This window comes from Trachymyrmex septentrionalis, unplaced genomic scaffold, assembly GCF_001594115.1.
Source record: "Trachymyrmex septentrionalis isolate Tsep2-gDNA-1 unplaced genomic scaffold, Tsep1.0 scaffold123, whole genome shotgun sequence".
In the NCBI taxonomy this organism is placed as follows: domain Eukaryota; kingdom Metazoa; phylum Arthropoda; class Insecta; order Hymenoptera; family Formicidae; genus Trachymyrmex; species Trachymyrmex septentrionalis.
Genome location: NW_017304363.1, coordinates 362236 through 380285, shown reverse-complemented (window position 1 = coordinate 380285; position 18050 = coordinate 362236). Strand labels below are relative to the sequence as shown.

Genomic DNA, 18050 nt, shown 5'->3' with positions numbered 1-18050 from the left:
TATATATATATATATATATATATATACATATACATATACATATATAATGTTCTATTTTTTTTTAATTTCACACATATGGAAAATTGTTTCGCTATATGTTTCTTGAAGAAATAATCGAATATGGAGATTAGAAAATATACAATAATAGAAAATATTTTATCTTGTACATGCTTATGTAAGTTTAACACTAAAACTCGCATTTCTATCATTTGTTTCAGTTGATCTTATACAAATGCTGGAGTTTAACTTAACTGTGTCATTGCCAGCTGCTTCCCTATTGACAGTAGTCTTGGCATTAGTAGGTAAGTTTTATATACTTTAAGTACCTTACCTTTTTAATTATTTGTGTTGATATATTTTATTCTTATGTTTGTCATGTTTTCTTGGAAAATGTTTCATAAAAAATAAAATATTTAAGTTAATTAAATATAAAAGTTGTATAGCATTTGCACATTCATTGGACTTTACATTTAAATTCAAACATTTTTTGGATTTTTTTCGTTATTATTCTTTGCATTTCAATTTTTTGGAAGTGTTCAATGAAAGATGATTCATTTTGGAAATAATCAATCGGCCGTGAATCCTCAAGTACGTTGGAGTTTGGTCGCTACGTGCGAGTGAAATATTAAATACCTTTTTACTAAATCACGACTACTCTTGCTCTCTCGAATTCTCGCCGGTAGGACGTTAGCTCGGTTACAAAGCTGATTGGCCGGGACGGTTAACCCAGGATTCTGCATAAATTTCTGATGAAGGCGCAACAGTTGGGTAACCCGCTCAGAGCCCATTTAACAGCAGTGGCGGCGGCGTTGCGCGACACCCATTTCCATTTCGACCTGAATATCTTCTCTTCACGCTTCGCGTGTCCACTGGCACCAATGGTCCAATTGACCTGCATAAAATACGACGTTTCTGATCCTCTCATCTATCCGACGGCTCTGAAAACATTGATAGAGTTTGAATTTACGATCTTTGTTTCCTCTTCTTGCATTGCGAGACTTTTGTACGCAATAAATTATTTCTCTCGAAAAGTACCTCTTTCAATTTGTTAATGAGTTTCAAATCCGTTTTCTCACAAATTTTCACGCTATTCATATAATATATTTATTGAAACATTAGATACTGTTTTACCTTACCATCTAAATCTTAGCTTTCCTATTTCTATTTGTCTTGAGCACAACTCACTTACAACCCCCACTTACAAGTACAGAATATAATTCAATTATAATATATATATTTCTCTACTTGTGTGCTTGCAGCAAAACACACACACACACACACACACACACACACACACACAATATTTGTGATATATATTTTCCTTCATCTTATTTATGAATTATGCTATAATAGCTAATCATTAATTTTAATCAAATAAAAAATAAGATTGCAACTTATTTATCGAATTTCACAAAAATGACTTATATACATTCTAGTAGAGTATCCATTTATCTATACATATACATATCTATACCACCAGTTGCGCAGTTAGCAAGCAGCTGAACGAAACGTAGCAACGGAAGTGGTAAATTTCCGCATCCCTCCCCCGTTGCGGGGATTACCAAGAGATGTACAAAAATTAAAATATTATATATACACACACCACACTCACACACACACCGCGCGCGCGCACATGAGTCAACATAATTGGAAATAGAGAAAAGGAAAAGAAGCTTTAAAGAGAAGTTGTTATCTGGAATAATAGGTTCCAGTTCCTGTGTCGTTTTCTGCTCTCTCCATCCGTCATCCCAGGCAGTGGCTCTCTCAGCTTTCTCTCGCGTCTTCATCACATGTTACTTTTTCCGGTCAAAAAGAATATGCCGTTACTCTTTCCCTTTCTAATATTTTAGTATTTCTGTATCCTTTAATTTTTTCAATTTGTACGATAATAAGAAGCGTGGAAATCACAATGCTGTGTAGTATTTCTTTGAATAAAAATAAAATTCTAGGGGAATGTTCATGCAATGTCTTTGTAATAATATAATTCGTTAGAAAAAGTCCTGTTGCAAACAACTTTTGCAAACAACTTTGTCATCTTTGACATCTTTGTATTTTTGCAATTTTCTAAATAATCTCGAAATGTATACCTTATCGTTTACGTTAGCGTTTACACGTTATATTTTGGTGTCTTGCGTAACGTTTTTCTCAACGCTATTTGCTATTCGGCTGCTCGGCATGTTCTTTTTCAATTTTTATCCTTGCGTTTACGTCGTTGATGGGCAATATTTTGTCTGGCTGGTGCCTGTGGCATCATCAGCGTGAATTCCCGTCAAATCGTCCACGCGTCGTTCGGCATTTGGCATCAGGTACGACGTGGAAGACGATTTTGCATAATGGAACGTCAAAGAACGAAGGCACACCGGCGCCTCTGTGCATCAGTGACGCATGATCGGCCGCCTAACATGCTGTAAACACATTTTCAGAGACGGTCAGAACACGTTGTACCCGCACCATTCCGTTTATCTGCTTATAACGTTGATGCGACGCTACCGTATACGTATTAGCATATTTTGCACAGGCGCGTGAGCGCGAGCGTCTCGGCCTTGGTGTAGATTAAAGGGAATAAATAGCATTTAATAGCTTGACATTGTCATTGTTGAGAAAGGAATCGCAAAATTCCAAAATACTTAGGCGTTGGATTAATCAAGATGTATTGTAATAAAAAATGATTGTAATCGGATTATCTTCATGCATCTTGCATTCTATCCGATGACATATCAAGTGAGCTTTTTATAAAGTTGTGCATTTTCACAATATCGTGATATCAAATAAGTATAACTCGCTCTTGTAATACTACGATTAGGCAAATTATCGCGATTACGGTTTCGCATATGCGAGGTGCCGACGTATATGCAATGGAATGGCTAGATCATGGCGCTAGAGCAGATTAAACTACAGTCTATGACCCCCTGCTTCGCCAACTCTAAAGCCGCTTCTGCTGCCAAAGCACAATATAGCGTCTGCAGCAGCGAAGATCCTGGTATAGCAACGGATAATTTGCCCGGGATTCGCTACTCTATGATACCGTTCTGCTTCTGACATACGACGGTTAATGCGAGATCCTGATTGGTCCTTGATTAAATCTTCCATGCTTTGACGAGTACGATTTCGCTCCTAATTATCTCGTCAACAGTCACTTCGCGAAAGGAGATCTGCGAGTTTATACAGTCGAGCATTATACAAGACGCGAACGTGTCTCCAACGAAGATAGGACTACCCGTATAGTTTACAAGAATAGAGTAGCTAACAATTATATAGATCTTTAGTAGTAACCGATCCGCAACTAGCTTTGTAAACTAATTTCAAAGAAATTTACGGGTTTTGTCTTCGAGATCGGGTTAATCACATTCGTTTGACAAATTGTAATAATAGGTTTCTTTTAGGTATGTGTATGTACTTCTGAATTTATCTGAGATTAGTTTTCGTATGGGATATGATAATTAATATGAAAAAAACAAGTGATTGGTGAGTAAGTGAAACATGTTTGATATTATTGCAGAGCAGTCTTCGGCAAAAGAGTTCCATAAGGATCTATGAAACTGCAGACACTTTTATCTATTCGCATTCGATCGAGTACGTCGAATCTCGCGTTCGATCAAACTCAACCGTGTTCGCACAGGTCGGTTAGCGGAAAATATTATGTCTATTAGACGAGAAGAGAGAAAAAGGGAGGGAGTAGATTCAACCGAGTTATGTGCAATATTGGTATTACCGACCAAGCTCGACTCGATACCCCGGTGACACGTGAGCGATGGCCGTATACAGTTGACCATTGATTAACAACATTATTAGCTACCGCCTCTTCAAAAAATACGTACGACGCACATTCTAGTATTATTTTGCATTGCGTCAGATATGAATTTACGCAATACACACGAATCGCATCGTTCTTCGCGCGATAATGCGTCAATCGCAGCTAATGGATGAACTTGGAGCAACAGCGCGCTATGTGTTCTTATATTGTATGTAATATTTATGCAATTATAATATTTCAATATTTAATTTCCTTCTTAGAAACCTTATAACGCAACGCGATTTTATTTCTAAAATTGCCAATGCTCTCGTTACCTTTAATGAAATTAGGTATTAACCTATAATATTTATCTTATTTACATTAAATACATGGAGATACGTGGTAAAAGTCGTAATCGTTGTAGTCAATTTACATATTATCGAAATTGTGCAATTACTTAACTATTATCTATGAACTTTTGATATATTTATGACGATAGAGACGAAATAAAGATGTATTGCATTTGTATAATATTATATTTGGAGCATTTGATATTTCCATCAATATTATCGTATACGAAATATCTAACCAAATTAACAAGGGCACTAATTTAAAATCATCGCCTGTTTACAAGGCCTAAATTTACGCTCGATCAGCCGACACCGACATTGGGCGTCGGCGAGCCGTGGACGGCGTGAAGCATACGCGCAATTACGCGAGAGTCTGTGCGACAACCGTGCGCGTAGTCACGGCTTCGAATTAGTTATGACTCGTGAACCTTCTGTCAGTCGGCAATTGGGCACCATTGCCGTTCCGTCAATTTCGATCACGGTATTTTGCACAATCGTTCATTCGGTAATGTCCGATTCCGGATCGGTTGTATCATATATAATATTTCATGTTTTTCATTTCTAAGCTGCTAAGCTTGAATGCGGTGGTTGCAGCTGAATTAGCAGCTGTTTCACCGTAAGAAAAATACTAAATATATTGTAAATTGTAACGGTAAAATTATTACCAGTGCAATTTCAATCTCGAAAAATTATTGGACGTAGATTATCATAGTTACTGTTTGTCGTATCTGGAATTTGAGCGTTTTATAAAAATTGAGGAGGAAAGAGAATGGGGATATGATCGGGAGTTAGATGGTTCTCCGGTAGGAAACCGTGTTAAAGGCTTACCTACACGGTGAGATAATGCTCGACTAGTATGCATTTAAACGAGTGCATTATCCGCGCATTATTCGATGTTAACGATCCTTTCGGCACAGACCAATATGTAACTGATTCATGCGCATTCTGTTAACGAAGTCACATTAGATCCCAAGTTGTTTTAATCCTTAACTTGGAACAACATGGAAAAAGTCGAGGCAATTACGTCTTTTCTATAGCTTTTTTACAAGCAATTTAAGATATAATATTTATTACGGTATATTTAGAAACCTAAATATTTAGAAACATGAGAAATAGGCGAAAAAGATTACTGCGTTGGAATTACTATTTTTAATTCTTTATTTATTTTTTTATATGAAGGAAAAATAAAATTGCAGAATTTTCTCAGAAATACTTTCAGTATTTAATTAATCGGTATTCATGAATTCCATGGATTCGAACATTTTCTTCAACTACGTTTGAAAATATTTTTAACAAATATTTTGTTACAACTTTATATAATTATAAGTCACATAATTTTAAGTTACATAATCTTATTCCTTAGATTTTGATCTTCAAATTGAAAAAAAAGTCAGGTAATTATGTTAACTTTAAATAAAGATAGTTTAATTTAAAATATACCGGATCCGCGAATACCAAAGAACTTTCTAAACGAGTATTGATTCGAGTTAAGTCAAGAGTCACCAGAAATTTCATTTATGGCCTTCTCACACTTGTGGTACTTGACATTGCGAATAAAAAAAAAATAACATCACGATGAGCGATCGTTTTCGGTCAATTTTTGACAGGAGAAATTGATTCCAGATTTATCAAAGGATCTATAGATGAAAATAAACAGGATAATTTATAGGTAGCATTTGTATATTTGGAAAAAATCCCAATGCAAATATTACTTTTTTGTTACAATAGCGGCATAAGTGATTTCCTTTTCTTCGTGAGACAATCGGCCGCCCTGCTCTCTTAAGAAGTAATTTCTCACTTTGTCGAGCTACCCCCGTGAGCGCTGTCAGACCACGTCTCTTCGTCGATTTGTACTTCTGCTTCTGTATCTTGGCCGTATTACGTCCCGGATACGAGCGACGTGAGTCCCGCTTGTTAGCATTCCCGCGGTGTTGTTTTCTTTCCACGTCGCGTTGTGTCCGATAGAGAAACTAATTATCTAACGTCGCGCTCTTGGTCTCAAGACCATTCATCTTTGCTGGTCGCGCGTCTGTGGCACCTTCATCTACCACTGCCACGACGATCTCCCACGTAATATATGCTCACGTCTACTTTCTTCCGACTTATAGAAATATTTTTCGAAAATCGACTAAATGGAATTCGATTGGATTTATAAATACTCGGCCATGTATTTCAATGAAAATGAAGGAATCGTAATCGCACATAAGAACGAATGCTTTTTTTTTCTTTCTCGCAATTATTTTGTGCTTTATATTAAGTGTTTTCTTTTCAAATGACATAAAAACACTTTTTTCTGTGAATGTATCGTTACTATTCCATTATCCATTAGATCATTAAGAAAAAAAAATACATTGACAAATATAATATTGTACTTTTTTATTCTCATTGTTTTTTTTTTACAGACATTTTAATTCCTAGTAATCTTTCACTTGTTAAGTAAGATTGAATGTTTAACATTTGTAAAGAGATAGATCGTAAAGATATAGATCGATATGATACATCGATTTTACAACTTAACGGTTATGCATTAACGATAAATTTACAAAAAACGAATCTTGCTCACTGTCGGAGTTTTAATCGATCGCGGAAAACTGTCCTTAATATAGGACATGTTCGTATCCGTTCGATTACGTTAGAATCGATTGTTCTTTTGACATTATTTAATTTCAAGTATTATATCAGTGTTATATTATTGTAATTTATAAGTACATTATTTTAAAAAATTTTATATTTGATGCAAAACATCGAATAACAGCGACAGCTTTTTTTAATTGTCATTACTCTTAAATATTCCTGTTTGTTTTTTTTTTTTAGGAATGGAGGCACTTATGTCTGAATTTTTCAACGACACAACCACTGCGTTTTACATAATCTTGATAGTGTGGCTTGCCGATCAATATGATGCTATCTGCTGTCACACGGCTCTTACAAAAAGGCATTGGTTAAGGTATGTGATTATCCTTAATTTTGCCAAAACATTGAATGTCTTTTCTCATATCTTGTGTTTCAATTATCGCGAGCAATAGAAGGTTTACTAAGTAGTAAAGAAGAAAATCTAAAAGAGTGTTTCTGGTAGGAGACAAGATGATCGGGAGGGCATTTAATTAAAAAGGATCAAGTTGTATTAAGTAGAGTGAGCCTTGCGTGTCGGATATGTTAGCTAACCTGCTAGCGAGCAATCTTTTTCGTTTTAATCCAATAGCACTGGCTAAAAGTTGCTACGATCTGTGCCGGTACAAGTTTCTTTCTAAATTATATACTTGAAATTCCCTATGCAATTGAATCCTTTTTATAATTGTGATTACACAAAATAGAGAGAGAGAGAGACAAAGGCGGAGATTTTTGACTTTTCTAGATGATAGAATACCTTCCAAATGGAGGGAGGGAGTGATTTTTAAATAACACAAATATTTTATCTTTTTTGTTGTGTACGAAATATATTTCTACATATACACACTCTAGTCAAAGTACTGTTTTCTGTCAAATCACTCAAAATTAAAAAATTTTTTTTTTTATCAACATTTTTTCTCAATACACCGAATTCAACACCCATATGAACTCTGGATGTGAAAAGTTCCATACTCTCTATAAGGAAATCTCCATCTATAAAGAGAGATGTATATTTTGATCAACAAGGATATTGGTAATTGTATACTATAGGGGACTCACATTGTCAACTCCGATAATCTAACCTTGACATATGTTGTTAAGGTCATGACCTTCAATAAATTTTAATCGGCGTTCGTTATTCGTTAAAAAGTTATTAATAAACGAGGTTAAGAAATAACGATTCATTTTACACGCGAAGTGAGTTTCGCCTTCCCTCCCCCCCCCCTTTTTTTTCCCCCCCCCCCACCTCCGCCTTTCTGTTAAGGAGCGCACGACTTTCCACGCGAAGCGAGTTCTACTATACCTCTTCCTTTCCTAGGGACGCGGACTTTTCATGCGGGATCTTGTTGGAAGTCGAACGGCGAACGTCCCTTGGTAGGTGGGGAAGGTGAGATGGATCTCGCTTCGCGTGGAAAGTCGGACGCTTCTAGACAGTAGACATAAGAGATGCAGTATTTTTAAATATTGCATATATAGTAAAAATGAAACGTTAGTTTATTAAATTAAATTTTTTTTTAAATAACTTTTTAACGAATAACGAGCGTTGGCTAAAACTTGTAGGAGGTCATTCAGAGTCATAACAACATATGTAAGTAAAGTAATAAAAAATATCTTTGGGTATTCCCCTCTCCCCCTCTCACCCCCTCTCCATCTCTCTCCCCTCTCCCTCTCTCGCTCCCTCCCCCCCCTCCCCCCTCTCTTGTATTTAGACAGGCCCTTGAAGGAATACTCCACCAAATGGCACGATCCAACAGCTATTCAGTCGGCAACGATATGCGGTTGTGTGCGACCGTCGAAAATTTCAAGCGTCACACTTCATCTGTTTATTCATCTCATCTGATTCAGGATTTTTTACTAGGACTTTAAACATAGCATTGTCCAACTTCTACAATCCCCTTACAAGTACTACATATAGTTTCGTGACTTCTGGTTATTTTCTAAGTTGAAAAAATTCTAAATCAGGTGATGAATGCGCAGGTAAAATGCGACGCTCACTTAACTGTGTACCGTTGTCGACTAAACAGCTGTTAAGTCATTTGCTTGGTGGGGATACTTCTCAAGGTCTTATTGGTTCCCTCCTAAATTCTTGTTTTCTACACTAGAATACTCAAGGACAAAGATGTACGCAGAGGTCGTGTACTTTTTGGACAGACCTCCTATGTCACGTGTGTCTAAAAAATATAAATTATAGTCTAACCATAATCTTTTTGTTGCTTTTCCTGATTCTTGCTCAATCTCGTAAATATCCGGATAATCTAATTAAGGCCACGATATTAATAATTCACCGAATATACATATGAATATATTTTCTTATTGACATATTCTGGTGATGCGATTACAATCGATTGAGTCCGATCGGATTTGGACGTCCTTTCTGTACGACTGCCCATTGATCTGTGGTTATAAACGTACGATCGATGTACATTCCGCAAACATCGAACGGCAATTCGCTGATTCAACAATCTAGTTGATCCTACGCAGAGACGTCAAAGCAAGGTTCAACTGAGAACTTCACAATAGAGATCGGGCTTTACGCTCGGTATAGCTTAGATCTCTCGGAAGGACTATACCGCGAGGCAATTTCCCTGGACGAACGAAGGGTTAGATCGGAACATTAGAGACATTAGGTGACGATTAAACAAAGCCGTCATCAACGGCGGAACTTACATCGGACCAGAAATCCTATATCTTGACTCGGATGCAAACTCTTATGATACAAATTATTATTATTGGTCCGCTTTTACGGAGTTACTTTGCATCTTAAATAGATCTTTCTAAGGATTTAAAGTATAAGAAATTCTTAAATGTATCCCTCTTGCTAACTTTTTTTACTTGCCTCTCGTGAAAAAATGCAATTAAGTTTAAATATTTGATTTAAAGAGAGTTAACTTAAAGAAGAAAAAAACAGTACAAAATCACATTTTCTCGCATCTTTGTGTTGGAAAATTATCAATGTTTTACAAAATTCTACTTCGCGAGACGAGAAATTTACGCTTGATCTATTTTCGATTTGTATTCGGGCTGGTGAGAGTTAGTGGAACCTGAGTGTGCAGTTGGACTAGAGATTGGAAACGGATCATTAGAACTGGCATTAGCAACAATTAAATAGATCTGACGCCGGTAATAGTATTCGAATCTCCGAACAGCCCAAGTACGCGCCGCGCGTCCTGCTCCGTAGTCTTCTAATACGGGATTTACACTGAGGTGTAATTAGGATCAATTCTAATCGCGTGAGCGAAGCTGTGTCTCGGGCAGGAGTAATCGAGATCGTTATCGAGGGCGACGCGTGTCTGCAAGACAAATCGAATTGTCTCGTGAAACGTGTTGTCACTCACATAACGAAACGATCATTATGTTACTACCACTCTATGCGATACACAAAAAAAATGAAAGAAAACAAAAGATAATTTTATCGCGAGCAACTCTGTGCCCATAACGATAATTTTAAATGCTAATATTTAGCAGGATTGAAAATTTTGCATATTAATTTTTGCAGTTATAACGAAAAGATCGTGTTGGTACTCGAATATAATATTATAAATTAATCAAATTATGCTCGAAGCTTACTAAATGTTAACATCAAAATATCTTTTATACATTCATCGAGGAAAGTATCGAATACTATTTTTTGATTTGAGCATCTGACGTCAGATTGGCACTGCAGTTCCTGTGCCAACTTGTTTCTGTACGTAGTGTACATTAACTAATGTCATTTTCCTCGTGTTTAAAGCGTTTATGCAATTGTATCGCGGACTTTCCGTATACAAAGCATTTTATAATATTAAACGCGGCTCGCGGATTAGGTACGAGTTACGTCAGATGTGCATTAGGACGCCAATGAACACTATCCGTCGACTGTTTTCATGGGTCATCCGCTTTTAATTAGAAATCCGACTTCCACTTACGAACGGTTTATCGGATAGTCCGTATTTAGTTCCTATTTCGATAAGAAACGATTTCTTGTCACTGTTTATAAACTAAATAACTACTCTTTCTGGGTAGAGATTGAGGAAGAATTGCGCAAAAGTTGAATGCACGATTTTCTTTAATATGCATGTTGTGAATGCAGATATTTTGAATTAAGTCACGCTGACAGCTGATAAACTTGCCATCTTATATGAAAAATATATGGTACGATTGATTTTTGTTGTATTTTTTTGCACTACAATTACATACGACAAAAATGTTAGATTGATTTCTTTTTCTTGCGTAGGTATCTCTCTCTCTTGTATAGGTTGTATACATGGTGTACAATATTGCAAACTTTTAAGTTTGACTTTTTTCCAAGAATGGCGTCGCCATTCTTATAGGTTAAAATAAAACTTCTGAAGTGAAATCAGAATAGTATACGAGAGGAAATGTCGTGTAACACATAGATGTAGCGGTAAGATATTGCTAAGGGCGAATAGTACTGAGAAAGTTCAACGATCGTGTGTCCTCTGATATTGACATGCGAATTTAGGCGTTACTATATATTCCTTATTCAATTATAGTAATACAGGGAATAGTGTTATGTGTGTGATTTAATTTGAAGGACCCCCCTTTTTGCAAAAAAATTTTTTGTCTTACTTTATTGATTAGATTTATATAGGAAAGGCAAAAGGTTTTAATTGTTTACTGAATGTTTATGAATTATTTCTCTGAAAAATCGTAAATGTAATCGAACAATTAGTTTTATGCAGCATTAAAATCTCAACCTCGTGGTAAGAGTTTCATCCATTTGTTCGACGGAAGTTCGCTATACCACACGTATGAAGTCGTGCGGAGTGCTCGTCCTCGAAAACAATTAGAAAAGTGCTTTATTGAAAAGCCTCGTTGAAGTTCGTTGGATAATCTCAAATCCATCGTTATCTTTCTCAAGTTAATTGTATATCAATGTTTGCTTTTATAAAGATTGCACGTGGTGCAATTGTGAGATGTTTATTGTTGTTTATCGCAAACTGAAAAACAGATTATAAATAACAATTCTGTCGAGATACGTTCAAAAAGTATCTCGACTTTGATTGTAATTCTTACATAAAATAAACTCATTGACGGGGATAATGTGACTTTACGTTATTTAGATATTCCTACACACATATAGTTAATTTTCTATTGTTCCGCATACCATATTTTTGGAAGACTGTTCTCGATATTGTTAGAAATTGTTTTGTCGTTTTGTTTTTTTTCATATCATTAAATATTCTTCCTTTTAGATTGAGTTTTATTTTGACAAATAAAAAAAGCAGACGATCAGGAGAATACGGAAGTAATTATACTTGTAGATTTTCGTAGGTTATTATACTTGTAGATTTTCGTAGGTTTGTCGAGAAATTGCATAAGCTGTGATAAGTACACATTATCATGATAAAATTGCTGATTACTTATCTTGGCTTTTCTGCTCGTTTGCGGCGTGTTACAGCAATAGAATATACAGTAAAATTTATTTCGTGAGATAATTTTTTTCTGAATACATACAGGGTGACGCAACCAAGAATTTGCAAACGACTAGTGTGACGTCCGAAGATGGAGATGATCTTACGTACTCGGTAGTTGAAAAGAATGTATTTTTAATTTAACTCAAGCAGAGTTTCTCGCTAGATCTTTCTTTAGTCTTTTTTCTATTATCTTTCGACAAAGTACGTTTCTCAACCGTTTTCTCTCCTCACTTGTTTTTTCATACAAATTTAATTATTTTCATTGCGTTTGCGGTTATAAAAACGCGACAATTTCAAGTTGCAGCAATCTACAATATATGAATATTTTACTACTGTAAATTTCTAATTATGTACATGTATATAATTGCATACAGATCTGAGGATTTAAATTATTTCGAGTAGTGAAGTTGCTCAAGTGATAGTGGATGAGGAAAAGTCAGACGATTCTTCACAAAGATTGAAGTGAATGGATCGTTGAATATGATGGATGCTGGGTTATGTTCACTCTTGCGTTTTTAATCGTCGGACAGTGTACGACTGATATTCTTGAAAATTCTTCTGTAAATTGATTAACGAAAATAAATTTATATAAAAATTATTTTTGCATATAAATTCAATGATAACGAATAAATATTAACAAATATGATGTTAAATTCGTATTTGTGAATATTGAGTAATATTGAATATACGTGTGTTTTTTCTCATCAATGTTAGCAAAACAACACATTGGTATTGTGGAAGATTTCTTTTAAGAAAAGTTATCTCAACAACAGAGATATATGCATACATTATATTTGGTATAATATCGTCTTCGTCAGTTGTGCATTCTGTAACTGTTTCTCTATAATCGCGATTATTTCACCTTTTTAATGGAATTAGAATGTGTTTGTTTTACGAGAGTACCGCAACGGTGCGATCAGAGATAGAGAAAAGAGAGAAACGTTCCTCGATATACGTGGAATCACGGGAATGAAACCAAGAGAGACTTGCACTTTAGATTCGTAATACGGACCAGGTTCTTTCACGACTTTCGTGGATTCGAACGCATCTTCAGTTCCACTTGAACTTAAATACAGAAAATATCTTTTGTTGCCTTTCGCGCATTCCGTCTCATTCCGACGACACATCCAAAAGAATATCCACATAGAATATCTACAGGATGAATTATCGATAAATTCGTTTCTCTTTATTAACCTTTAGAAGCCAAAATGAGCAAACTGTTATTTTGAATACGATAAACGATTACATTGATATAGAAAATGAAGTACAAAGTAATGAATATAAGCAACAACATATTTCCTATTATTCAATAGAAGATTGAGTGAGAGGGGAAGACGAATCCAGAGCGAAACACGCTCGACGGGACGGCGCGTGTAAATTTCTGTATCTTCGACGCTTCACAGAAGGGCTTATATTCGCGCCCCGCGGGCGCGTCGGCGGCGACGATGCCACGCGTCGATCGACGGCGCGACGCGAGCGGAGCGTCGAGTGCTTACAATCAGCTGGGCTTGTCCGCAAATAACACCGGAGGATGATTATGATTGAATAAGGTCCGTAATTGAGGCTATTGAGCAATTATATAAATAACACACGACCCAGTACACACGCGCTCACGCTCGGATGTAGGCACTCGTAAACACATAGCGGCGCACGAGTGGCGGGGCGGTTGCGTGGGGTGTTATTTCAACGTTATGAGCGAAGGGTGGATGGTCGGGTGGCTCCGCCGTCGACCGGGAGCGCCCCGACGAGTTGGGTGGAAAATTACAGTGCAAACATAACGTATACCTATGTATATACCTATGTATATACCGTGGCGCGAGGCTATGGTACAGTTCGCGCGTTTGTCGGTGTACCGCGTTAGGCGGGGCCGATGATCTCCAATTGCTTGCGCTTGGAAAATCTTGCCCGTATCGTCAAATTACATCATTTCTTTACAAGAATTAAATCGATTCAAAAATAGCCTCTCCCCCGGTGTATCGTTAACTCATCTAACTGTCAACCTCGAAATTCCATGTTGCGCTCTACAATTACGTACCGTCTCTTTTATTCGTCTATAATGATTGGTAAATGGATTTTTTTTTAAACGAATATAATTTCCTATTTTTTAGAATATGGGGTTTTATTCGAGAATATGACGATATTTATAAAGTTAGAGGATAATATATTTTCTCTCTCTCTCTCTCTCTCTCTCTCTCTCTCTCTCTCTCTCTCTCTCTCTCTCTCTCTCTCTACACGATCATGTTTTCTGTGTATTAATGAGATGATCAATTACGTACACATCGACTACTTTGTTGTAATTATTAATCATTTTCACGATACGTTTAACGAGTTATTTTTATGATATCAATTCTCGTAAAAATTAGTTAGACGATTTATTTAAATGGATTTTTTATACATTGATGGAATCGTATCGTATCACACCTCGAAGATAATTGTGGACTGGACAAAATTGTATAGCTTAAGGTCGAAATTCTTTATTTTCGGTAGAATGTAAAAGTGTAGGGTAAAAATTTTCTCTGAAAAAATAACATAATTTCGTTACACTTGCGATGATTCTACACGCTCTTAGTATTTCAAAGAGAATGAAGCGAGACGGGCATAGGAAAATATTTTCTTGGAACACCTACAATCGGTCTCTGTCTCAGGGTTCTTTTAGCTTCTACTTTTAATCCTGCGAGCGATCTTAGGCCGCTCCTCTATTTTACGAGTACACCCCGTTGCGGCAACCGGATTTCAACAGCGAGTGAAAGCTATGTCTTTTTGTTCGGCTTCGCGGGGAATGTCCATCTAAGGAACTATAATTAGTTTTTCTATTCTACCGATATTTACTTTCCGAAGATGGTCACTGTGAAGGCAAGAAAGAAAGACGGAGATGTGAGAGAAAAAAAGAAGACGCAAAGCTCGATATCCTGGGAGTTGGCGTTTTAATCAGGGTGCCCCGTTCGTCTCGGATATCTCGAACAGAGAGTGCAGGAGCGCGCGCGCGATAGAGAGAGAGTGAGAGAGGAAGGGGAGAGCAAAGGGACGGAGAAGATGGGCGAAAGGGAGGTAAAAAGGGGGCGTCAGACTGGCGCCAAGCGAACGGTACAGGCGGTCGACTCCCTGACGGCCGCTTGATGGAACCGAGAGCTGACTTTATTTTCCGCGAACCGTCTTCTCATCCTCCCGTTCCCTCGATCGTACGCGATCGGTCGCCACTTTTGTCCTCGCGACAGGGTGCCGAAATACACTACGATCTCTACAGGGGTTCCTCCTGCTACCTTTATAACTATATATATATACCCACGTATATATGGATCTACATTTACGTCTGATACTCGAAGGAAAGGTGTTTGTCGCTTTTTTATGACTAAAAAAAAAACAAAATAAACGAGATAATGGATTTGAGTCATAAACCAATCGTTATATCAATTCTTCCGACCGATTAGTGAAATTATTAAAAATCGAAACTCAGGATTCCTATTATTTCACTCACACTGAATTATTATAAAAGAAAAATAATATGAATTATTTTAAAATAAATTAATTTCAATTTCATATAAGTATAGTTGACATCTAAAATCAATATTTACGACTTTATTTTATAAAACTATGACGCATAATAAGAATAGGGAGTTAGTATTTATTAGAGTATACATACATTTTTTTTTATTGGTTCACCTGTCCGTTGTAATACCTAATAGTGACTCATTGCAAAAACATAGCTGATATATTAACACAAAACTGATGTATTTGTGATATAAACTTATAATATTACGAATTTGAAGTTTAATGAAATAAAATTTCGAATTTGGAATGAATATGTTTACAAGTGAAATTAATAATATTTTGGATTTATTAATTACTATTTATATCAATTACTTAGCTCTTGGAAATATATAATATAATATATGTGCTCCAATTAAAATCCATATCTTTTTATGTTATTTATCAATAACGTATTTGATATATTTTACATATTTCAAAAATATATTTTCTGTTTGTTAATGGTTAGCAAAATGTGCTGAAAGAAACAATTATGTTGCAACTCGTGATTAATATCATTTAACGACACTATACGTTTTACGGTATTCCGTCCAAAATGAAAAGTCGGGATGGTATTTGCCACGTGACAAGGTACATGATTAATCGTAAACAGTGGATAGAAAATTAGTCCTCGTGAGATAATTAACCAGTATAATTAATCGTCTTGACTCCTGACCACACAGTTTGGAATACTAAACAGACTGTCAGACCGTGTCCAGAAAAATGCGTCTTTCGGCTGAAGACTCATTATCTCTCTTTTGCCATTATTACTTTAAACTAATATATTTTCGAGATTATACCTAAAGTCAAAATCATACATTAATATTATTTTAACAGGTTTTAAAAATGCGTAAAAAGATTAACAATTTATTTTGAGATAATGATAATATCTACACTTGTTCTTTTCCGCAGACGCAAGCTTCCTTAAAAATTCGAGAAATATTTCAGTCTTAGGATTATTTTTTAGAATTGATTTTTATACATAAACGCGAGGAAAACTCCAATTACGAAATGTTGGAAGCTTTGGTACTTTTCGTCTTTTGATTTTCCTTATATGCCGATAATCAGATTGATCGATAACATACGAAATGTACGGAATACGTAATGGACGAGTACACTTGTTCAGCACCGAGGCGGGCTAATTATGTTTTGTGATATGAGTTAGGGTTAATCGATAGAGTGATTTGATGGCAACAGTGGGTGTTGCTTTCACGTTTCAATCTGCTAGAGCTACATACATATATATATATATATATATAAGGCGAAGAAACATCAATCTTGAGTCGAAACACTAGTGTTGCACTCTAGTGATCGGTGATAAGTTCTAACAAGTTGGCCGTTTCGCAGCCGATCGCTTCTACACGTGAATGATTCATTTCCATGATTTAATTAAAAATGCGACATATAAAATCACTATTATTTTTTTCATTATGGAAACTTATTAATTTCTCGATAGCAATGAAACGATATGTGACTTTGGTTAATTGTGGAAGTTTCCGAAAATCTTAGAAACAGAAGGCGAAAGAAAATTAAGATGAATATAGAGTAAACGAAGAACAAAGAAATTTGCAATTTCGTACCCTAAGTGAAGCGGTTGTATGCATTGAATGCCGCGCCAACGCGGCAGGAGACCCGCTTATAAAATTAAGAGATAATGAGAATTAACGACGATGACAGCAATCTGTGCACGCCTTGATACCGCCTTCTCCGTGTGATCGAACAGACTCTCTACGCTGCTGCAAAATGAATACAAATCTGCATCGCTTTAACTTCCAGTAAAGATTACAAATAGCATAGTATATTTACGTTTATGCAAGAAATTCTCAGGAATAAAATTTTTTAGTTTAACCATATCATTAATAAACTAAATATTAAGACTCAATTGAGATAAATCAATCAAATAATGCCAATTAGAGCTAACATAGAGTGTTAATGTGAAGTTTGGTTTATTTAAAATAAAATAATTTTCATTGCAAACATTTTGATCCAATTTCGGATCCTTATCAATGCTCACATAAAATGTTAACAGAAATCAGTCAACTAAGCGTAGTGATGTCATTGTACTTTCTAGCATACCGTACAATAATTTATCGAATACCTTATATAATAAAACACAAGCAAATTTTTTTTGTAACTTACATAATCATCGAAACGTTATTAAGCTGTTAATGTATTGAACGTCGAGTCTCATCTGACGAGACAATAAGAAAAGACACACAGTACAAACATATATTGTAGATTATAGAAAACATTGAGGGGAGGCCGTCATTTAAACATAACTATATATATATATCGTATGCTTTATCCAATAATTCAATATCATTCTTAAATTAAATCTATTAGTAAATTTAATCTATTAGTTTGTTGTTTGATAAAATTCGTTTCTGAGATGAGTCTCTTATCCAGTATTTTTTC

At 35.8% G+C, this 18050-nt stretch overlaps 1 protein-coding gene across 3 annotated transcripts in view; it reads left to right on the top strand.

Annotated features, from left to right (window-relative positions):
- Positions 1–18050, top strand: part of LOC108755489 (membralin) — an 85662-nt gene that overhangs the window by 18457 nt on the left and 49155 nt on the right. For all 3 annotated transcript variants that reach the window (XM_018498530.1, XM_018498535.1, XM_018498523.1), the window contains exons 8-9: positions 219–302; positions 6898–7030. In XM_018498530.1, the coding sequence (XP_018354032.1) occupies positions 219–302; positions 6898–7030 (217 nt within the window). The remainder of the gene's footprint in view (positions 1–218; positions 303–6897; positions 7031–18050) is intronic.